The sequence below is a fragment of the Myxine glutinosa genome, chromosome 6 (genome assembly GCF_964187855.1).
Source record: "Myxine glutinosa chromosome 6, kmMyxGlut1.1, whole genome shotgun sequence".
Lineage (NCBI taxonomy): Eukaryota > Metazoa > Chordata > Myxini > Myxiniformes > Myxinidae > Myxine > Myxine glutinosa.
In genome coordinates, this window is record NC_136266.1 from 139,918,546 (window position 1) to 139,943,316 (window position 24,771).

Consider the following 24,771-nt stretch of genomic DNA (forward strand, 5'->3'; position numbering starts at 1 on the left):
TTAGAGCATCTCTCCAGAGTACATTAAACATATACAGTCACGTGAAAAAGTAAGTACACCCCATGTAAAGTTTTGACTTTTTCAACATATTTCAACATAGAGCTATTTGATCTTCATTTCAACAATATTGAAAGATAAAGGTGACATAATATAACAAATATCATGAAACATTTACATTTTGTAGTCAATTGTATAATTTAAATAAACATAAACGCAAATTTTGCATGTGGAAAAAGTAAGTACACCCCTACATTTATCACTACTTCAAATACCTAAAATTAGAATCAGGTGCACCAGCTCAGCTGCAAATGATTAGAACATCGTTAGAGAGGATCTTGGAGGAACCTGTCTTATTTAAACCTCAGACATTTAGTTTGGTTTGCTGTTTGTTGTTGTGAAGTGTGCGGCGTCACCATGCCTATATCAAAAAGCTCTCTGAGGCCTTCAGAAAGAAGGTTATAGATGCCTACGAGTCTGGGAAGGGATTTATAAAGATCTCCAAACAATTTGAAGTCAATCATTCGACTGTCCGGAAGATCATCTGCAAGTGGAGAAGATTCCAAACAACTGCCAACTTGTTCAGGCCAGGCCGCCCCAGCAAGTTCAGCCCGAGAGCAGACTGCAAGATGCTGAAAGAAGTCTCGAAGAACCCCAGAATGTCATTACGGGACCTACAGGTAACTCTTGCCACTGTTGATGTCAAAGTGCACGAGTCTACCATTAGAAAGAGGCTGCACAAATTTGATCTACATGGGAGGTGTGCCAGGAGGAAACCTTTGCTGTCCAGAAAGAACATCAGGGCAAGACTAAAGTTTGCCAATGAACACCTCAGCAAAGACCAGCACTTCTGGAACAATGTGCTCTGGACAGATGAGTCAAAGGTAAAGCTATGTGGCCACAGTACCAGAAGACATGTTTGGCGAAAACCAAAGACAGCATTTGACCACAAGAACCTGATACCAACTGTAAAGCATGGTGATGGAAATATTATGGTTTGGAGCAGCTTTGCTGCATCAGGGCCTGAGCAGCTCACCATCATAGAATCCACTATGAATTCTTCATTGTACCAGAGGGTGCTTGAGGATAATGTGAGGCCATCTGTCGGAAAGTTGAAGCTCAACCGAAGGTGAACCTTGCAACATGACAATGACCCAAAACATACCAGAAAAGCCACCAAGGAATGGCTGAAAATAAAGAAATGGAGGGTCCTGGAATGGCCAAGTCAAAGCCCGGATCTAAATCCCATCGAGATGTTGTGGGGGGATTTGAAACGAGCTGTGGATGCAAGAAACCCCTCAAACATCGCACCGCTGAAAGAATTCTGCATGGAGAAGTGGGCAAAAATTTCTCCCAGTCGATGTCAGAGACTGGTAGACAGTTATAAGAAACGCCTACTTGAGGTTGTTTCTGCCAAAGGGGGCAATACCACCTATTAGAGTCAAGTGTGCACTTTTTCCACATGCAAAATTTGCATTTATGTTTATTTAAATTATACAATGGATGACAAAATGTAAATATTTCATGATATTTGTTATATTATATCACCTTTATCTCTCAATATTGTTGAAATGAAGATCAAATAGCTGTATGTTGAAATATGTTGAAAAAGTCCAAACTTTACATGGGGTGTACTTACTTTTTCACTTGACTGTATTCATCTGGATTTTGAGATATTCTTGTATTTATAATTATTTTTCTCACAATAGGGTACCAATCGGATTTGTTAACATTTTCTAAAAGATCTTTATATTTCATAACTGAGAAGTTCATTTTTATTTAATATTTTAAGCAGGTCTCTATTTGTAGGTTTTACAATGTCGGTATATGGCCAATCCTTAATTACAAACTTTCCCTGTTTATGTTCCAATTCATAAGGAATTAAAAATTTTACCCCCTTTTCTTGCAAGTATCCCTGAATACAAAAATTATAATTCTCCTGAAGTAGTTTTCTTGACATTTTAATATGAAAAATTATTAATTATCTTCAATTGGGTCAATAATTTTTTTTACCATGCCTATAACGCTATTACAACATAAAAGTAACGGATTGGGGGTAGTATTTTCATTCATTTCTGCATGAATTGCAATAGGATTACTTGAAATAGAACCAAGTTTCCCAATACGCGTAAATTGTTCTGATTTAAAATAACCGTGATAATCTAATTTATTAGTTAACCACTCATCCTCCTCTATTTCTGTTTCTGAATTGGTGAAAGAAACAATCTTTTTTTTTTACCATATGTGCCATCTCAAAAATAAAAAAGAGTATTATTACTACATTTTATTTTGATGGTTGGCGTTTTAAATAATTGACAAAGCAAATTAAAACTTGATGGTGAAATAGGGGTTGGAACCATTTGATACGTTTGAATATTTGCCGAAATTATATTTTGAACAGATTCTATATTAATCCCAAGCCACATGCTAGAATTATCAACCAACGACTTTACATCAACGATAAATTCAAAAGGTGTTTCCATTTTATAAACTAGCTCTGCTTTACTTTTGATACATTTGAAAAACTGTTTGATGTGTAATCCAAGTCCAATGTGAAACATATCCGTATGGTTGTAATAATATTCCTTGAAACAATTGTGGGGTAATATAACTTTGATCAGTATGTTTTGAGTCGTATACGTTTCAAGATGTAAACCTTCGGCAGTTGTTGTAAAACAAACGGTATTCATGTTATTATATAATAATTCAAACAGGGCTTTAAACTTGTTTGAACGTTTTGATCGAGCATAAAAAAGCATTCCTTATTTTAATAACGCAATGTTTCTTCATACTAAAGAGCAATTTTTTAAATAATCTATTCACCAAGTTTTGTCTTTTGTAACTCTTGTGAATAAAATGACCCGAAGATTTCTTCTCCATGTAAATCATGTAACTTATAAGTCCAAAGTACCGTATCTGTTACCTCAGCAATTTTTAAAAGTTCATTAGTCCATCTCTTTGTATAACCATTCTCAAAATGGCTTTTCCATCTGTATATTCTTACAATATCACCAACTTTGAACTTTGATTTTCTAAATTAATCTTCTTTTCATATTCCAATTTTGTTCCTGGGCCACAGAAGGAATATCCCGGTAGATGCAGTTCCCTTGGAATCCCCGTGGTTGTAAATTTAGTCCCTGATATAAATTTTTGTATATCACCCCAGATTTTAGATGAGATGAATCGCCACTTTTTAGTCCTGCATATTACACATTATCCCTTTTCACAAACTCTATTCTTTTTATTTATATCGTATGATATGTTTTTAGTTTTTGTCTTCTTTTTGCACTTGATACAATAACTCCTTTTATTATTAGATTAATTAATTTTTTTAATTATGTACATGTTCCCATTGGAGTGACAATCAATTCCATTGTTTAAAATAAACCTTTTATCATCATAAGCTTCCAGGGCCTTCTTGTTCACCTCCTCCGTATATAATTGATGTGCATAACTTCTTATCGTATTCATTTTTCTAAACTCCTCTTTCTTTAAAGTTAAACAATTATAATAATGTTCAAACTCTATTTCTTCTTTGATAACACCTTTCTTTATTCCTTTTAACTTCTTATCACATCTTTCAATATTATTATCAATATATTTATAAGCATAAACCTTCGCTCTCAATCCAACATATTCAGTCATTACCTTTCCTCCTAATTCATCCTTAAACTTTCCAATAACCTTTTTATTCTTTGACGAAAACAACTTATCAGTTAACTTATAATTGCTCATATCATACGAGTCACTATCCTCAAGCATATCTGAATAAACATCTTCCGTCTTAATTTCTAAAATGAAACTATCCGTATCCATATAAAGTAGAGAAACATTATTTTGATATTTCTTCTTCAATTTACTGTAAAGGTAATCATACATTAGTAATTTTGATAAATCAAGAACCGTCGTTCCTATATAAATAGGTTTATCCATTTTAATACTCTTTGTAAATGAATAGCAACAAAGTTCTCTGAAAACACCACTTCTCTTTGAAAACTAGGTTTATTAATTAATTTTGCTGCTTGCTCCAAAGATGTAGTAAGTCTTATGTTTTGTCTATTTCTAAGATTTTCCATCGTCTTTCAAAATACAGAATTATTCATCAATTTATAAAACTCTTTCTCAAAATCAGTCTTTGCTTCGGTTCTCCTTTGAGTGTTAAAATCAGTATACTCCTTCATCCAATGACTTTGGTTAAACTGTATAACTCCATGGACTTTCTTTACTATCAATCCTGCCAATACATATTGCTTCAAGTTCCTTTGGTGTAAAACATAATTTTCTTTATCATATAATGTAGTAAGTAATTTTTCTGTTGGTTTACCTTTTATATTAAATGTCTGTTGATAATAACTTAACCATTCTTCTTTTGGGCATTCTTTGGTTGGGGCATATGGTAGGTCGTCGTGTTTATTATTGAGTTCTTCAGGATATTTCAAATCGACCTCAAAATAATATTCAACTTCTGAATCGTCCAATTCTTTTTGTGAGGATGTACCGATGTTTTGTAAAACCTTTTCATAATCTTTGTCTTCAACCCATTTGAGCCCTCCATAAGGTAGAGCTTGAGACATAGCCCATCCATACAAATTATTAGCATCATAATACATCAGGTAAGAACCATCATTCATATCATAATTAGGAAGATACTTATTGTTAGCCTTAGCATATCTCTTAGAACATACTTGTGATATTCCTTCTCTTTTAGCCTCTTCTATCATCAAAAGCATATCTTCATCACTGATTAAATCAAACTTTTGTTTCGTCATTTTTAGCATGGCACTCCAAGCCAATCCAGGAGCGGTGTAGTAGTGGATGGGATCTAACCCATATGATTGTTTATTATGACAAACTGTTCTAAAGGTTTCAAAGACGTCGGCTAGTAGTAAGACGTCGGTTTTAAGATACAAATCATGATACTCTCCAAGGTTCTTTATGTTAAACGTTTTCCAAATATTTTGTGCTTGAGTATATTCTTTATCAGTTATATGACATTTATTAGTCCCCTACCGGTGTACACTGGAGGGGACTATAGGTTTGCACTCCGTCCGTCAGTCAGTCTGTCTGTCACACAAGTTTTCCGGATTTTTTTTCTAAACTCTTAATGCTAATGATTTCAAACTTGGTACATGGTTTCCTCATGATAAGTTACAGATCAAGTTCGAACTTCACGACGTTTCGATCATGTTTGACAAAGTTATGGCACTTTGAACTTTGGTAATTTCCCCAACAGTTTTCCGGACGACAGACTGCCAGTAGGGGGCATGTATTGCAGCGCAATACTCAGAATGCTTGTTTAACTTGTTATAGAAACATTCTTTTGGGGGAAGTTGTGTTTCTTTAAATCTCTCAAATGAATCCATGTAATCATACGGGTATATTCCCTTTTGTGATAAGAGTTCAATTTCTTTTTTATCTGATATATAATCTGAAAGGCACGGAATGTTTTTAATATTATGATGCCAAGGTAGATAATGGACTTGCCATAAATTTAAATGAGTCAAGAAACCTGATGTGAGTTGTATCATATATAGCTTTACCTTTTTTTCATCAAATCCTATTTTTGTGTGGATTATTTTAGTGAATGAAATGTAGTCCTGATCTGTGGTAGGAATTGCTGAAATGTTCCCATTTGTCTTTGCAAGTGTATTAATAAATAGATGTGTCATAATGAGCATTGTTTTAAAAAAAAGACTGGAATTAAATTGGGGGTTTTATAATTAAGATTACATTCATTATGAGCCGGACCTCTATATTTACTGGTGGGATGACAATGATCTCTAACCTTTGGTCCCCCAGTATCTTCCTCCCCGTCAATTTTCTTCCCACAAATATGACAAATGCTATTTGGTTGTTTAAATTCTTTCTTCTGCTTTTGTTTGGGGGTTCATCGGTTTATTGGTTAATCTCATTATCTTTCTTAAGCTTACATAGTCCTCTTCTAATCGTTTTATAAACTCAGAAGCCGCATCTTCTCCTCTACAAAGTTCTTGTTTGTTGTATTTGTCACCAATGGATGATTTGATAAACAAGCATTCTGAGTATTGCGCTGCAATACATGTCCCTTACCAAAGTTCAAATTGCCATAACTTTGTCAAAAATGTTCGAATATACAAATTTATGCACGGTTGATGCTGGTTTTCAAACTTAATCTGTTATGCTGAGACACGTGTGTACAAAATTTTGTTGAAATCAGCCAATGTTTGGTGCAGTTATCGTACAGAAACCAAACTGTGACAGACGGATCTAATTAAATATGCAAATTTATGCACGGTTGATGCTGGTTTTCTAACTTGATCTGAGTTATGCTGAGGCGCATGTGTGTACCAAATTTTGTTGAAATCAGCCAATGTTTGGTGGAGTTATCGCACGAAACCAAAGTGTGACAGATGAAACTCATTAAATATGCAAATTTATGCACGGGTGAATGTGTGTGCGGATGATAAGACCGGGTTATCCTGACGGTTATCCTGACCAGGTTATCCACGGACCGTGGAAGCTAGGTTACTTCTGACGCGTACTGTGTATACTGCTAAGAGGGCAGAGCATCAGATACCTTTTTTTTTTTCTTTTTTTTTTTTTTGTATATACAAGATCGAGGCTCGTGAAAGAGCGAACATTAATCACACAGAAAGACAAACCGACACATAAAACATATAACATCGGGAGCGGTAGACAAGATGGGGAGAGAGGGGGAAGGACACAAACACAACATTTGAGAGCAGGGACCGAGAGACATGGAGACATCGAGAGATCTGAGAGAGGGCAAGGGCTTTGGGGGGGGGGCATGGGAAGGGGGCGGTGGGAGAGGTATAAAACATATGGACACTGCCAGGACTTCCAGGAAAGAAGTTGGAATTTCAAACAAGGTGGATCTGGGGTGAATTAGCGGGGGTAGAAAAGATCAAGGTTTTGGATGGGGGAAGATAAGAGATGGTGGTGAACAGCTGTTTTAAAGACCTGGAGGGAGGAGTGGGATTGAAGGGAGTGAGGGAGTTTGTTCCAGAGGCGGGAGAAAAGAGGAATGAAAGAGTGAAGGTGAGCAGAGAGCCGAGATTTCGGCAGTTTAACCATCAGAGGGTTGCTGGCAGATCTTGTGCGACCTGTAGGAATATTTGGGGGACAGAGCACAGAGAGAGCTGGGGGTGCAAGGCCGGAGAGGAGTCGGTAGAAGACAAAGACCACCTACCTGCCTGCGGTGAGTGAGTGAAAGGCCCTCAGAGATAGCTTCATCGCGGGAGATTCCAATAATTCTGAAAGCTTTGGTTTCAACAGCGTGAAGCCGAGCTAGGTGTGAGGCAGGAGCACCGGCGCATAGGGGAGAACAGTATTCCATTGAGCTGCGGATGAAAGCCTTGTATGTGGTGAGGAGCTCAGGTGTGCCGAGGAAGGACTTCGCACGACGGAGGATGCCCAGTCGGCGACTGGCTTTGGAGGCCAGCTTGGAAATGTGGTTTTCCCAAGAAAGATCATGGCAGATAGTGAGACCCAAAAGCTTGAGCGACAGAACTTCTTGGAGAGGATTGTTGAGAAAGTAGATGGGAGGGTTGTCCAGTCGATCTTTTCGGAGAGACATAGTAAGAGTGTGAGATTTGTCAGGATTGAAAGACATGTTCCACTTGTTTGACCAGTCTGTGATTTTGTCCAAGTCTTCAGAGAGTGAGGAGGCTGCAGACTGCCGATCTGAGGGAAGAGGAATGGAGCGGCAGAGAGTGGAGTCATCAGCAAAGAGATAGAGAGGATTTTCAAGAGAGTCAGAGAGATCATTGATGAAGACCAGAAAAAGCACGGGGCCCAGAACACTGCCTTGGGGAACACCAGCCTGAACAGAAAGAGGAGATGAGAGAAACCCATTCAGGGCCACACGTTGATGACTAGAGAGGAAGTCCGCCAGCCATGCGTGGAGATTTCCATGGATACCAAAGGAGGAGAGTTTGGTGAGCAGAGCGGGGTGTCAGACCGTGTCGAGGGAGACAGCTCTAATTTCCTGTTTGGCATTGAGGACCTCCATCCATTGTTGAGACAGCAGAAGCAGCATGTCCAGAGTAGAGTGACCTGGTCTGAAACCAAATTGATGATCAGAGATCAAGCCATTGGAGAAGAGGAAAGATTTCATATCCGAAGCAATGATGGATTCCATGACTTTGCTGATAATTGGGAGAAGGCTGATTGGTCTGTAGTTGCTAGGATCTGTTTTTGCACCTTTTTTGTGCAAAGCGGTGATGTTGGCTGATTTCCAAGCAGATGGCAGTTGACCTTGAGCAAAAGAGAGGGTGAAGAGAACAGAGAGATGGTGAGATAGAGCAGTAGAGCAGGATTTTAGGACCCGTGGGCTGATGCCGTCGGGTCCAGTTGCAGAATCAGAGTCTAGGGTTGACAGAAACTTTTCCACCTTGTCAGGAGGAAAGGACACAGAGTCCAGGAGCAGCAGGGTACGACTGGGTATGGTGGGTACAGAGAGGGATGGGTTTGGGACACAAGATTTAGAGGCAAACACAGAGTTGAGGCATTCAGCTTTTTCACGTGCGGAGTCAGCTGTGTAGACGTTTGAGGTAAGGGAGGGGATGGAGGGGGAACAAACGCCAGAAACGGATTTGACCAGATGCCCCCAGGATTTGGAAGAGGGAGACAGATAGAGTTCGGTCTTGAGAACGGAGAGATATTGTTTCCTGGCTCTCCTGAGGGTGGACACACACTTGTTTCAGGCTTTGTGAAAGGAAATGAGATTTCCTTCCGTTGGATTTGCTTTCCAGGAGACAAAGGCAAGTTGTTTCTGGGCAACAGCCTCACCACAAGATTCCATGTACCATGGACGGGAGGAAGGGTATGACAACTGAAGACGAGATGGGATAAATCTGTGCATGAGAGAGAGCAATTTACTTTGGAAGAATTCCCAGGATGAGTTGATGTCAGAGGTGGTAGAGATGGGAGACCAGTCCAGATGATTGATGGCTGCTTGAAGACCGTGCCAGTTGGCCTGAGTGAAATGCCAGACTCGTCGACGCTGAGCAGGCTCCCTGAGGATGGTCAGAGATGTCCACTTTAACAAGGACATGATCAGATGATCCGATTGGAGCAGAAGAAGAGCAGCAGACATTTTCAGGGAAGTTAGTCATAACCAAGTCCAGAAGAGAAGATGTTCCGTTGACTGAGATCCGGGTCGGGAAATTGACAGATTGTGTCAGTCCCAGTGAGTCGCAGAAGTCCTTTGCTGAGGAGCCATGGCTGGTGAGAGAGGTACCCACACCCAGCCAACTGGCATGATGACAGTTGAAATCACCACATATGAGGAAGAGAGAGTTGGGATGAGTAGATAGAAGTTGGTCCATATTATCAGACAGCGAGATGTAGATGGAGTCATCACTGTTTGGTGGACGGTACAACACACATATGAACAAGAGGTGGGAGCGAAGGGGAAGCCGTAGCCAGAGGTATTCCTGGGGGTGAGGTGGAGAGAGTGCAGTGCAGGGCGAGTGAGGAAGAGTTTTTGATAAAGATAGCAACCCCGCCTCCTGGACGAGGCTCAGTTCTATCATACCGGAGGGGGGAGTAGCCCGGGAGAGATACTAAGGAATCAGAGACATCATAAAGGAGGAAAGTTTCTGTTAAGCAGATCACGGCTGTTTTGACAGAAGCAACCTGTATGGAGAGATCAGTTAAGTTTGAAAGAAGGCCCCGGATGTTTGAGGTCCATACCGTTAATGAAGAGGAAGGGGGAGCATCAGATACAGAACAGGGGGGAGGAGGGGTAGGGTAAGATGTGGAAGAGGTGGAAGAGGTAGGGAGAGCTGTTGAAGGTGTCAGAGATTTCAGAATAGCTCAGAGAAAGGGAAGGATGGGGCGGACAAAAGGTTTTTTTTTTTGGTTTTTTTGGGATACTGAATCGAGGCTCGTGAAAGAGCTAACATTTACTTCACAAGCAAATCGACCAGACAAACAAAATACATAAAAAGAGGGAGCGGAAGACAAGATAGGGAGAAATGGGGAAGCACACAAACACAACATCCGAGAGCAGGGAGATGTGTGGAAGGGAGAGGGCCCGGGGGGAGGAGGCATGGGAAGGGGGGTGGGGGGGAGGGAGAAGTATAAAGCACAAGGACACCAAGGACTTCCAGGACAGAAGTTGGTACTTCCAGGACAGAAGGTTTGATGGTGATTGGGTGAGGCACAATGAGGTGTTATTTGAGGATGGGGAAGAGCGAGGCAGAAGGTTGGGGGAGATGGAGGTGAGAGTTGGAAGGGGGAAGAAGCGGGGAGGACGCTTTGAGGAGGGGGAGTGAGAGGGGGGAAATTGAGAAGCAATGAGGGTGGGGAGATTTGAAGGGGAGGGGTGAGGGGGGAGTTTGGGAGGGAAGGGACAAGGGGAGGGATTTGAAAGGGATGGGATATGGGGGAGATTTGGAGGGGAGGGGTGAGGGAGGAGTCTAGGAGGGGAGGGGCGAGGGGGCGTTTTGGCGGGGTGGGGTGAGGGGGTAGTTTAGGAGGGAGGGGGCAAGGGGGGAGATTTGAAAGGGATGGGTGATGGGGAAGATTTGGAGTGGAGGGGTGATAGGGAAGATTTGGAGGGGAGGGGTTATGGGGAAGATTTGGAGGGGAGGGGTGAGATTGGATTTTAGAAAGTGTACGATTTATGGGAAACGAACATTTATTGCAAAATGAGTTTCTTGTGACCTTCGAGTTAAAAATACGTTTAAGGACGCTGGATGGAGGATGGAGTGCAGGAGAGTTTAGGGAATGTAGAAAAAAGGCACTATAGGAGATGGATATTTTTTTGGGGATGAATTGATTTGGTGAGCAAGTCGAAAGCAGCCTTTTAAAGAAGAAGAAGAAAAGTGTTATAAAATATGACGGAATACATAACTTGAGGGGAAAGTGTAAACATTGAAGGTTAATAACAGTGAAAACTATCTGGGGAAATGGGGGAGAAACACGTGGTCGAAGAACGAACGAACGAATAAGAATGAATAAACGAATGAGAACAGAGAAGGAAATGTTTTTTTTGTTTTTGTTTTTTGAGTTGAGATTTACACAAGGAAGTAGGCTATGGGTGAAAAGACTGGGAATACAGAGAACGAAAGTTATTGGATCACAAACGACGGACCGCTGAGAGAAAAACAAAGCCTCAAGGTTGTACAGTGTACACTGTACAAGGCCTCAAGACACGACACGAATTAACACGATTTTCAATACAGGTATGAAAGATTTGCACCGAAAAATCTTCATCGGGACACAATATACGTACAACACCATAAATAAATACAGTTTTAACGAAAATACAAATGGGAACAATCACTTAACTTCGATTTCAAATCGTTCGCGACGCGGCAAAGGCCTTGCTCGCGATACGGCAAACAGACGATCAATTTATGAAAGATAAACACCGAGAAACAACCAAAGTTGCACACAATAACTTCACACACCGAAAGATAAATACAGTTTCGACAAAATACAATTGTGAACAGACTTAACTTCGAAAAACGTGGAGACCGTGTGGAGCTTCGAAAATCCCTCCCACCGTCTCCGAGATCTCGCGTGAATATTTAAAGTATTCACGCAGATTATACGCACAAGCATATGGTAAAGTGACACTCCAACCTCCCTAGATGTATTGTTGATTTATTGGTAAACTATGTGAATTCAATGTATTCTTGCCTGATATGAAGAATTGTGTCAATGAAAGCAAAATTCAGTGAAAACGTTTTTGACTTGATGCTTATTCTAGGAAAGCATTTTAAAGAACAGTCCATGATTACAGCATATTGTACACAAGGAATATTAACAGCTTTGACTTACCGCACTCCAAATTATAGTCCGGAAAACTGTTGGGGAAATTACCAAGGGTTATTTACCTACAGGTTCTGAATCGTTCCCAATCACTAATTACCTCAGGACGGGCTCACCTGTGATTCACACTCGGGACTTCCGATTTATACACCTCGCAGACAGGTCAGCAGAAGCACGATAAAATATGTTGTTTTTCAAGATCAATGATCGATGTGTATATATATATATATGTTGCTCGGCTTGGCTCCGCCCCTCCTGAAAGAGCGCGCTGTCGCACTTTTGACGTTCGCGAGACGAGGCTGAGGGCGCGCGTTGCGGCTTGAGGAGAACTCTAGAATAAACAAAGTGCCATAACTTTGTCAAAAATGATCGAATATGCAAATTTATGCACAGTTGATGCTGGTTTTCAAACTTGATCTGAGGTATGCTGAGACACGTGTCACGCCTCGCCTCGTTGATAAGCCCGCAAGGTCACTCCGTGCAGCGGCCTGCACGTATTGCACTGTGTGAATTATATAAATTATTACCAACTCGCGGTCCGAGGTACTGGCGATTCAAGAGATATCCCTTTTTTTTCCTTTTTTAAATTTAAATATTTTCGTTTAATTAACGATATCTGCCAAACCACGTGCCCTATCGCAAATTCCAAAATGACATTTTAGTAGACTGACATGCTGAACAGATTTGTGAAGTTTCCCCTCGATTGGATCAAAAATGAGGGAGGAGCTCGGTTTTAAAGGTTCATGCTTAAAAACGTCATAACTCTGAAACCATGTGACGCATGACGTCATGCTCAGACTTTTTTGTTCGTTATGGGTATGCGATTCGGCCTGCAAAGTTTGGCCTCGATTTGTTCAGCCGTTGCAGAGAAAAAGGGTTTTTTGTGTTTTCACGAAAAACAATATGGCGGCCGAACCACGTGACCTGTGACATCATAATTACAATTAAAATATTCTACAGACCGAGTCCCTCCTACGGTGAAAATTTGATCTCAATCGGTTCAATTATTGCAGAGAAATTGGTTTTTAAAGGAAATTAAAACTTAAAATGGCACTGAGTTAAGGATCATCAGAATTCCCAAAGTTCAAAGTAGTACCATAACTTTGTCAAAGATGATCGAAACGTCGTGAAGTTCGAACTTGATCTGTAACTTATCATGAGGAAACCATGTGCCGAGTTTGAAATCGTTAGCATTAAGCGTTTTTTTAAAAAAGTCTGGAAAACTGTTCTTTGCCTGAAGGACGGAGGGACGGCGTGCAAACCTATAGTCCCCTCTGGTGTACACTGGTAGGGGACTAATAACAGAAACCACAATGAGTATGTTTTTGATATTTATTCTTGGATGTTTCATTTGGTTTTGAAGAAGTGTCATTTATCTTTTCAAGAATACATTCAGTCAGCATATATCACGAATGGGTGTTTTATAGTTTTATCGAAATCTTTGAATGTTATGTTTGAACCTTCTTCGGGTGTAGTAATTCTGACGTCTTCATGTTTATCACAGAATTCTAAGTGTTTGTTTAACGCTTCTTGGTTCCTGTGGGTGAGGGAGTGGCATCGCAAACAGGGGTATATTTTGCCATTATGTTTACTTGCTTGTGAAGAAATTAATCTTGAAATTTTTTTGATGCAAGTGTAATGTGAATTTTCTCCTGATTTATAATATAGAAGGTTAATATGAGTTTCATCATTTTTATAGTTATCAGAAATATACAAATTCTGAACGTTATTTTTATCCGTTAGTTAGTCCATAAACATTAATAGATAGATTATTCATTTTCTCAAATTTATGAATATCAGATAATGGCATTGGAAATGGTAAACCAGTAACATTTAACTCATTTTCATATTTCTCATAATGTGATACCCTTTGGACATGATGTTCAACGGGATGTAAGTGTGCAATAACACCCCATCGAAAACATTTATGATCTTTGTTTTGAATATTAATAACCGCATTTTTAAACTTTATATTTTTCGGCAATTCAATGTCAGAAGCTTTTAGGGGGTTTGATTTTAGAACATGTATATCGATGAAAAGTATTCTAGTAATAGTAAATCCACTACCCACAAGCGAATGGATCTACCTGATCTTCTTGTTCTATAAGTTTATCATAAATGTCCGTTAATAAAAACCCTTGGAGTGATGCGATAAAATAAGGTTTTGTTCTCATAAAACGTTTTATAATAAGATCCCCCTATTTCAGTATTCGATTTTTTTCAATTCCATTTTTTACCCCCATATAAAATTTAAGGGGTTTAATCTCATCCAAAACATTCTTTATATAGCTTTCAATGGTGGGTTTGACTGTTTCAACCGCCTTAGCTATTGATTTTGGTTCTGGGGGGTGGTAAACTAAAAATCCTTATTTTAATATGACCCCTAAATGCTCTATCACAGTCCTTAATAGTGTATCCCCGCAACTTTGTGTTTTTAAAATTTATTTATTTAAGATGAGCAGGAAAGCTCCTCTTCAAGACAGTCTTATCACAAACGCTACAATATTTTGTTTCTCGTTCGTGTGGAGCTACCATGTGTAAAAGTTTGCGTGTGCGTTTCTGGGATTTAAGATATCTTTTACATTCACTTTTATAATCACGTTTACAAACATCACAATACCATGTTTTTGGTTTTTCTTGTTCAAGTGGAGCCATCATCTGTGAAAGTTTGGCTTTTAGTCAGGTTCACTATGTTTTTTCGTTCAAAATCATGGTAGATTAGCAAACCTATACATTTTTGAAAACGTTATTACATGGAAAATCTGAAAATCAATGTTTACATTTGCCAATTCCGACCAATTCGATTCGACCAATTCGACCAATCGACCAATTCCATTCGACCAATCGCTTCGATCGACCATTCGACCAATTCGATTTGCCAATCAATTTGACCGACCTTTGCTTGTGTGGAACGGACTGTGAAAACGATGCGGACTATATTGTCGGATACGACACACAGGACAGTGATGACGAATTCTAAATGGCATATTCTGTAATCGTGTATGTTTGATGCCATTGACTGCCTGTGTCGATGTGAAGTTATACTGACTGCATGTGTATATATGATTTTGCTGACTGCCTGTGTATGTTTGGTGATATTAATTATTGTGACACATTTTGATGTTATTAACTGCCTGTACAAAATGATAACATGTATTTGATTATGCAACTTATCGCGAATATAAAGACAGTATTTTGCAATTCAAAACCTTTGATTCGTGTCTTACCATTCCCCATAGCACTAATTTGATACTTTCATTGGATTCCTTGTCCCTGAAAATATAGGTTTAGTATATTTTAAAAAGTTTTTAGGGTAATTAGAGGCAGAAATAGAACAAAATATGTATTTTACAGTGGCCATTTTGAAAATCCAAAATGGCCGCCATACAGGTATCTCTCCAAATGTAAACATTGATCTTTAGTTTCCTTATGCTATAACCTTTTCAAAAATGTATAGGTTTGCTAATCTACCATGATTTTGAACGAAATATAATTTATTGACATAGTGAACCTGACTATTTGTGTTTGTTGGATTCAAGGTGTTGTTTATAATTGTTTTTATAATCATGATCACAAACATTACAATATGTTGTGACACTCTTTTTATATGTCCTCATATTGTTCATTTTATATAAGAGAAAGTTCTTTAAACTAGAAATCAAATTTTTTTCCACAACGTCAAATGAATAAAATTTAAATGTTGGTGTAAATGTCCACCCCAATATGTTAAATAAGTTATGACAAATCTTATCATGACATTGTTTCCGCCCAATTGTTTTGAACCAGTAAAATCTTCAATATTACATTCATGATTATGTTTATGCAATAACTGAAATAATAAATATTGCATATTCAGAATTTTTTTTTTCTGTCTAGTGCTTCAACCTTATCTTTACCATGTTTTTCATGGTAAAGGTTTTAAAATGTTTTAAAATCGGTAATTAATGCTTGTTCTAAATGAGAAATATCATCCAATTTCTTCTTGGTTAATGTTACATAATTAGATTAATATTACCATAACGTTTAGTGTTTTAATTCTTTTAGAAACATGGTGATATGAGTTTTCGTGATATTGGAATATTTTATAACCTTGTCTTCATGGTCGATCAAAAGTCTATATGCTTTAAACTTTTCATTCAGATCGTTATAAACCTTTTCTGGTATTTTACAATATTGTTTACCTTTATATTGAGTAATACATTTTTGAAAATGAGAAACTCTATTGTAAATATTTTTCCCTATTATATTTACTCTCTTATAATAATTAAAAGTCATATTAGTGCCAAAACTTAATTCTTGGTTATTACACCGCAAACATGTTTTAATATTTGTGTTATTTCAAAATCAGATAAGTTTTGATTTTTACAAAATGTACAAGTAATATTTGCGAAAGGTTACATTTTATATTAAAAAAAACAAAAACAAAAAAAACAACCTTTTGAACCATTTTTCCCCGCAAAGCGGGGGTTGGCCTTTTTCGGGCACTGTGGTTGTTGTTGTTTTTGTTGGTCCCCTTTTTGAAGCAATGTTTTACGGCCGGATGCCCTTCCTGCCGCCAACCCTGTTGCCTTTTTAAGACAAACAGGGAATTACCAGTGAACTGGTACTCAATTAGCCGACCACGGAAGGATGACAGGCTGAGTCAACCCCCCTGGCGTTAATTCAGCGATCGACCGGGATTCGAACCCAGGATCCTAAGCTGGCACCCTAGCTGCTACACCAACACCAGGCTAATTTTATATAAAACGGGTATATTCCATAATTTTAACCTTATTATTTCTCTAGCAATATCGAAAAACTCATTTATAATCGATACTTTCTTTTGAAATATTGGGTTATGTGTATTCATCGGTGATAATGGTTTAGATTAAGTTGATCATGATCAATAATTATCAATTTAGATTTAGATCATGTATCAATAATCCTGTCCTTACAATGTAGAACATTTTATCCTGATTAATATTCTGTAATGTTTGTTCAATATTTGCAATATTTGTTTTAATATCAACTGACGTTTCATTATGTTACAATTAAATCTTTTATCCTATTTCATTTTCCATGAAGTACATCAAATTCCATGTTAAATTTATGAATTATTTCATTATCAATGTTAATAATATCTATTTTTTTCATTTAAGTTATTCATTTGTATTTATAATTCTCATCCTGTTAAATAAAAAATTCAATATTTTTATTTTTATAATTATTTTTGTGAAAATCGTAAATTTTGGGAAATTTTAGAAAATTCGAGAAAATCATGAAAATGTGAAAAATAATTAATTAATTGGTCACTTCCGGTTTGTGGTGAGTCACTTCCAGTTTTGGGTTGAGGTAGTTTCGGTTTGGGGACGAGGGGGATGTGGGGAGTGTGGGGAATGTGGTCTGAGCTGGGGGTGGTCTAGAACACCCCTTTTAAATCAACTTCCCTCTCAAGCCCCCAGCTCAGACCGACTCCTCTCCGGCCTTGCTCCCCCAGCTCTCTCTGTGCTCTGTCCCCCAAATATTCCTACAGGTCGCACAAGATCTGCCAGCAACCCTCTGATGGTTAAACTGCCGAAATCTCGGCTGTCTGCTCACCTTCACTCTTTCATTCCTCTTTTCTCCCGCCTGTGGAACAAACTCCCACACTCCCTTCAATCCCTCTCCTCCCTCCAGGTCTTTAAAACAGCTGTTCACCACCATCTCTTATCTTCCCCCATCCATAACCTTGATCTTTTCTACCCCCACTAATTCACCCCAGATCCACCTTGTTTGAAATTCCAACTTCTTTCCTGGAAATCCTGGCAGTGTCCATATGTTTATACCTCTCCCACCCCCCCCCCCCTTCACATGCCTCCCCCCTGTGGAAGTGTAATTCAGTGTAACTTATTGATTGGCACTGGTAACTTATTGATTAACCTGGTAACAAAGCAAATACATTTTACATGCAAACTCTGTGAAGGACGAGTTTGTAAATGAGTTAGGAATGTGCACGAACATGATAATCTCTTGAAACACCTGGTCACAGCCCCAGGCTGGAGCACCCCCCTATTGTTTGATAAATGGAACTCACAACAGGGGGGGCTAGCTGGCGCCAGGAAGGCGACCAGTAACGTCAGCGGAGAAGAGATTACGAGTTCAGCGGACAGAGGATTAAGTCGAGTTGGTCCATATAAGCGGGAGCTGCGGCTGGAGTCGAGAGTACTTGCTACGTGAAGCGCTGACCGAACGGGAGTGTCGGATGAACGAGAAGGACCAGCGAAAAGAGTTAACCTGATCCATTATATTATGCGGTATCATTTTGGTAATTGGATGAAGTGAATACAGTTTAATAAACTAGACCTTTTGTAACCTGTGTCCGGTCATTGGAGTCCTGTGAGTCCCCCAGTACAAATTCCCTGACACCCCCTTCACATGCCTCCCCCCCAAAGCCCTCTCCCTCCCACAGATCTCTCGATGTCTCCATGTCTCTCGGTCCCTGCTCTCAAATGTTGTTTGTGTCCTTCCCCCTCTCTCCCCATCTTGTCTACCGCTCCCGATGTTATTTGTTTTATGTGTCTGTTTGTCTTTCTGTGTGATTAATGTTCGCTCTTTCACGAGCCTCGATCTTGTATACAAAAAAAAAAAAAAAAAACAAAAAAAAAACCCTGACAATCAATTTGGGATGGGTAACAAATATCGAATTTTGAGATGCAGGTAATAACTTTCCTGATAGAAAGAGAAACATTTGGAAGTCCAAAATGGACTTCCACATGATCCTGTACATGCTGGATTTATTTCCTCTTTGGGTGGCTGGTGGGAGGTGGGGGGTTTTTTTTTTCTTTTTTTTTTTGGTTTTTTTTCTTTCTTTCTTCTTTCTCTTTCTTCTCCTTTGAGTCCACAAATACACGGGGCACAGAGCTGTGAATGTAAAAGCGGATTGCAATTTATCAACGGCGAATACACTGAACCCACGAATGTCGGGGTCCGATTGTATTTATTATCCTCTACCTACTGCTGTTATTTCCTCGTGTGGGAGCTGGGCTTTTTTTTTTTTTTTTTTTTTCTCTTTTTTTTGTCTGCGAATACACAGGGAACAGAGCTGTGAATGTAAAAGTGGGTCACAATTTATCAACGGCTAATATGCAGAACCAGCGAATGTTTGGGTCCGATTGTATGTATTATCCTGTACATTCTGGGGTTATTTCCTCGTAGTTTTTAGCATTAATGTTAAGCTCATGGAGGATCTTGTACATGTATCACCTGCAGGGCTTTTGGACACTTAACGTTTGCGTGAATTACAAGGACATTGATGGACGGAGGCTAAATTGACACAGTATATGGGATTTGAATCTTGGATACCAAGCGGGGGTTGGCCGTTTGTCGTTTGCTATGATTATACTACAGTACTTGAGGGACTTGCATGTCTTGAATTATTATGTAGTTGTAGAAATTAGGTGTGTGTGAATTTATACTCGAGTGTGGTCATAAGGTGGTTAGATACTTGATGCAATTCTCTGTCTCCGTTACGCTCGACAAACATGGCGAAACGGGAGTAAAGGTGGATATTCCTTCGAGAAGCTGGTTGAAGATCTTGGCAGGTAAACCCGTTGTGAAATGTTGATTTTTCAGGAGACAAAAATACGAATGCTTCGGGGTGACCAGCGTGGTGGTTAAACAACATAAATATGCCACCGGCAAAAAGAGACCTACAAGTCAGACGACGATGGTTCACGAGCGAGCAGTATTCAATGACAAAGGACGGACTGTAACCGAAACAGACCCGGACTGGGGGGTCGGGGGCCCACGTGGCAGGTGTAGGCCCCCGACATGCGGTGTACATGCCTATTTACAAAGGGCCCCAATGCACTGCGTGCTAATACACAATACCGAAAATTCGGTTCGATTCCGACAACTGAAAATTTGACCTTTGTGACCTTGAAATGTCAAAACGAAGGTTACTGACCTTGAAATGAGATAGAAAATAATGTATAATCAGTTATGAGGTTAGTTAGCTACACAATACCGAAAATTCGGTTTGATTCCGACAACTTTGAAAATTTGACCTTTGTGACCTTCAACGGTCAAAGGTCGAAGATTCTGAAATTTGTTGGAAAACTTGTATTTCATGATGTATGTGATAATATAAGATCATGTCCGACATTTCACCCTATCAGGAAGCGAACAATGTAATAAAACCATCAAAAATCGACTTTTCTAAATTTTGTGACCTTGGGGCGAAATGAAAAATCGAGCTCTGTGGGGCTAGACACATGACATTGGCCTAACCAAATACCGAAATCCCTGTCAGATTCCACCAACTCCCTCGGAGAAGATGCAGCTTGAACTCGATTACCCCCGAAAAAGACATCTTTTTCGGGTGTGGCTCTGCCCCCAATGGGCGCAATACGCCCACTCTAGGCAGGACGCAACTAGATCATGATATCAACCTCCCACCCAAGTTTCATCAAGACCGGATGTTATCATCGTGTAGTTATGCTGCAGACAGACAGACACACAACCATGACGAATATAGTGGTCACTCTGTTTGATAACTCGTGAACCAAAAATGGTGGGAGAATGAAGTTCTGGATTGCAGTTCAGGGGAGCTTATGCGATGGCACGTTGTCACGTTGTCCGTCCGTCAGTCCATCTGTCCATAAACACTTGCAACTTCTTCTCCGAAACCGCTGAAGGGATTGTGCCAAACTTGGCACAAATGATATTTGTCGTGTTGTGACTAGAGTTTGTTCACAGCATTAAAGTAGATTGGGGTTTAAGGTGGTTTACTGGGGGTCAAATTGGATCCAGGTTTGACCCTCCAAAATAGGCATTTGCTTTTCCCTCTGAAACTACACACTGAAGGAGCTGTGCTCCAACGCGAGTCGAAAGAATTGACGCGACCAAAGACGGAAATTCGTCCGAGTTGCTTTAATGTACGTATCAAACTCGTGTACTCTGAAAAGCCCGTTTATCGGGCAGCAATATATATATACACATTTATGCCAGAGCGTTTGCCCGGGAAAAGCGAGACCGGGCATGCCCGGGTGTCAAGGGCGAGTCCTGGAAAGGCGAGTCTGGACCTGCCCGGGCGTGCTGGACGAGGCCTGGCAAGTCGAGAGCGGGCATGCCCGGGCGTCCTGGACGAGCCCTGGAAAGGCGAGAGCGGGCATGCCCGGGCGTTCTGGGCGAGCCCTGGAAAGGCGAGAGCGGGCGTGCCCGGGAGGTTCGGGCGAGCCCGGGAACAGCGAGTTCGGGCGTGCCCGGGAGGTTCGGGCGAGCCCGGGAACAGCGAGTTCGGGCATGCCCGGGAGAGGCGCGTCTGGGCCCATCCGGACGAGCCCGGCATGGCGATTGCGCCCTGGCCGCGTCCTGGCAGGTGCAAGGCGATTGTGTACACCCAGCGGTAACCGCTACAACACAATATTTCGATGAAACTTTACCACAACCTTCATGACCCGTGATGTACCGAAGTTTGTTCACAGCACTAAGAAAATCGAAGTCTAAAAGGGTCTACTGGGGGTCAAAGTGGGTCTGGGTTGGCCCCCCAAAATAGGTATTTGCTTTCTTCTCTGAAACTACACACACAATTTTGATGAAACTTGACCACAACCTTCACCACCCAAGCACCCATGCTGTACCAAAGTGTATTCATGGCATTAATTTTTTTTGCCCCTTTGGGCGTCTACAGTGGGGGTCGCCCCCCAAAATAGGTCTTTGCTTTCTTCTCTGAAACTACACATGCAATTTCGATGAAACTTCACCACAACCTTCATCACCTGTGATGTATCAATGTTTGTTCACGGCATGAGAATAATTGGGGTCTGAGGAGGTACATGGGGTGGGAGAGGGAGGGGGGAGAGGTTGCCCCCCGAAATAGTGTTGCCCCCCCAATGTTTTTTGTTTGTTTGTTTAAAGTCTTACGATTATGTTCATATGTTTCTACATGCTGCCCTGTCTTCTAGCGACCCTTGAAATTGGTTTAAAATACCTTTAGTCAGTGCAGTATATTGTTTATTCTACCAGGTGAGCACCAGGAGTATTGCCCCCATGTTTTTTGGTGCAGTACTCCTTGAAAAGTTTCTTAATGGATCCTGGAGTTTTAACTACACTCAAATAATCAAATTGGTTTTTAATATGACTTGCCCTTCTTGATAACCTTCAACCTCAGCTTAGCTCCTTGATTGCACTTTCTCAATCCTTGCATTTGACCCTCAACCTTGCATTTGACAGCTCCTTTATTTTAACCTCAGGCGTGACACATTTGGTTGCATGACAGGACGTCCGTTTTAACTTCTCAGGGTCTCTAACTATTGAGCATTTAAATGGCCCATTACTTTGGGAGTACATAGACGTTAATTAGTTCATTTTTCAAGGCTGCAAATTGTACTCAGATATTGTTTGACTTGGTTGACCCTCTGCTTGCTTTTTCTGCAGTGGGCTCTTCCTCTGATAGTAATGACCCCCACTATATTGGGGCCAACACTGCAGTGTGAGTGGAATCTCTCCGCATGGCAAATCGCTCTCATCTCCTCGGTGTGTTTCCCTTATCATTTCTTTGATCATTGAATTATTTTTTTTGAGGAGGATGGGTAATGGAATTTGTTGAATGTGGGTGTGGTTGTTTGTGAGCTGGGCACAGGATGGATGGATGAACAATCGACAAAATCCTCAAATTTTGAACTATTTCATTCTATTTATTGATGTTATACTGAGACTTGACATTCGGAATATCTTGGCACACTTTGATCATCGACGTATTTATCCAAAGTGGTATTTCAGCTCTGACCTTGCTGCTATGTTCCTTCTCTTTAGACTACCTTTGCTGCAAGAGGCTTGTGTGCAACAATGTGGGGAAAACTTGCAGATAAATATGGACGCAAACTGGTAGGACATCTTGGCTCTTTATGTGATCCTTATTTCAAGCCAAAGTGTACAGATGAAAATGCTTATGTTTCACTCATAAATATTTAAATGCAATGTAAAGATTAGGGGTCTTTTGTGAACATTTTGCAGTGTATCCTGCTCGGCTTGCTGAAAACCTTCTATTTTGGGATGCTGAGCTCCTTTGCCCCATCGTACAGCTGGTTCATCTTCCTATGGTTCGTGATCGGTTGCTCGGGGTCTGCTTTTTCCCACATGTGAGTCTGCTGATTAAAAATGACATTCTAGAATACAACACAACAACAACGGGCATTTAAGGCCATTTTCCCTGCCTAAGCGGGGGGTTAGCCTTGTGGTCCCAAAGACGATCTTCTCCATTTTGTCCTATTTTCTGCATCTCCCCTTGTTAACCCCCTTGCCCGCATTTCTTCTTCCACCATCTTTAGTCAAGTCTTTCTCGGTCTTCCCCGTCCTCCACTTCCTTCTACATTCATTTCCATCACTCTTCTCAACCAGTCACTTTCATCCTTCCTCAACACATGACCAAACCATCTCAAACTGTTTCTCTTCACAGCATCCATCACAGGCTCTATTCCCATCATCTTTCGCAATTCATCATTTGTCTTCCTCTCTCTCAACGATACTCCACACATCCACCGAACCATTCGCATTTCCACCCTTTCCAGCCTTCGTTGCTGCTCTACATTCATTACCGATGTCTCGCTCCCATAAATCATAACACTTCTCAGACATGCAGCATGCACCTTTCCCTTCAGCTTCAATGACACTCCCCTCGTCAGCACGCCACTCAGTTCCCGAAACTTCTTCCATGCACATCTCACTCGAGCAACCGTTGCCGAGCCTGATCCACCTTCTCCATTCAGCATGTCTCTTAGGTAGCAAAATGTTTTCACACCTTCCAGCTTCACGCCGTCTCAAAGATCCAACTCAACATTACCTCCATCTGCAGCTCCCTCTGTGCACACCTTATACTTGAATGTAGCTGCCACACTGGTTAATGACCCTCTCAGACCACTACATTTTTGATGAAACCACTCGGCGTACATTGTACATTGAATGGAGTTCACTCCGACACCTTTCCTGCACCCAGCACACGGCCTCTTTCCACCTCACCACATGCTTTACCACTTGCCATCACCTTCGTCTTTCCGATATTCACCTTCAGACCTTTTGTCTCCATACATTCCTTCCACTTGTTCATCTCCTTCAGTACATCCATACTTTCTGCAATCAACAACAGATCATCTGCATACAACAACTCCCACGGTAAACCCTCCTTTACGTTCCGAGCCAGCACCTCCATCACAGCTATAAATAGTAGTGGACTTGGTACCGACCCCTGATGCACTCCCACCTTCACCTCAAACTCACCACTGTTCCCGTCCTTCGTCCTTTCAGCTGTGCACGCTCTCTCGTACATTGCCATCACTACTCTGATCAACCATTCCTCCACTCCGAACATCCTCAATGCCCATGTCACTACTTCGTGTGGAACCCTATCGAATGCTTTCTCCAGATCAACAAACCCAAGAAACAACTTCTTCCTTTTCTCCATGGACATCTCCTGCAACTGTCTTACAATAAAAAGCACGTCTGTCGTTCCTCTTCCTGGCATAAATCCAAACTGCATTTCGTCAATCTTCACTTTCTTCCTTATCCTCCTCTCCAACCCCCTTTCCAATACCTTTATTCCATGCTCCAATAACTTTATCGCTCGATACGACCCACAGTCCAGAAGGTCACCTTTCCCCTTGTATAGAAGGACGAGGGTACTCGGTTCCCAATCCACTGGAATGCGGCCTTCTTTCACCACCAGATTACAGATCTCTGTCATTCTCTTCACACCCCAACTTCCTGCTGCCTTCAACATATCTCCCACAACTCCAGCCGGCCCTCCCGCTTTTCTACTCTTCATTGCTTTTATCGCTTCCTTAACTACCTTCTCAGTTATCTTCGCTGCCGGTCCTAAAACTGGGTTACTCTCTATGTTGCCATTGCATTCATTCTCTGCATTCAACAGCATTTCCATATATCTCTCATCTTCCTTTAATTCCATCTGGGTCCACAACGATTTGTCCCACTTCATCCTTCAAGCAACTCACCCCCATCACATCACACCTCTCTTTC

General features: G+C 40.7%; 1 protein-coding gene across 6 annotated transcripts in view; it reads left to right on the forward strand.

The window, feature by feature from the left end:
• LOC137430363 (synaptic vesicle 2-related protein-like) overlaps positions 1 to 24,771 on the forward strand; it is a 173,349-nt gene that overhangs the window by 47,448 nt on the left and 101,130 nt on the right. For all 6 annotated transcript variants that reach the window (XR_013623870.1, XM_078780603.1, XM_078780606.1 and 3 more), the window contains 3 exons: positions 22,177 to 22,275; positions 22,555 to 22,626; positions 22,756 to 22,880. Coding sequence is in view for 5 of the 6 variants with exons in the window: in XM_078780603.1 (XP_078636729.1) it covers positions 22,177 to 22,275; positions 22,555 to 22,626; positions 22,756 to 22,880 (296 nt within the window). In the remaining variant the exon portion in view is untranslated. The remainder of the gene's footprint in view (positions 1 to 22,176; positions 22,276 to 22,554; positions 22,627 to 22,755; positions 22,881 to 24,771) is intronic.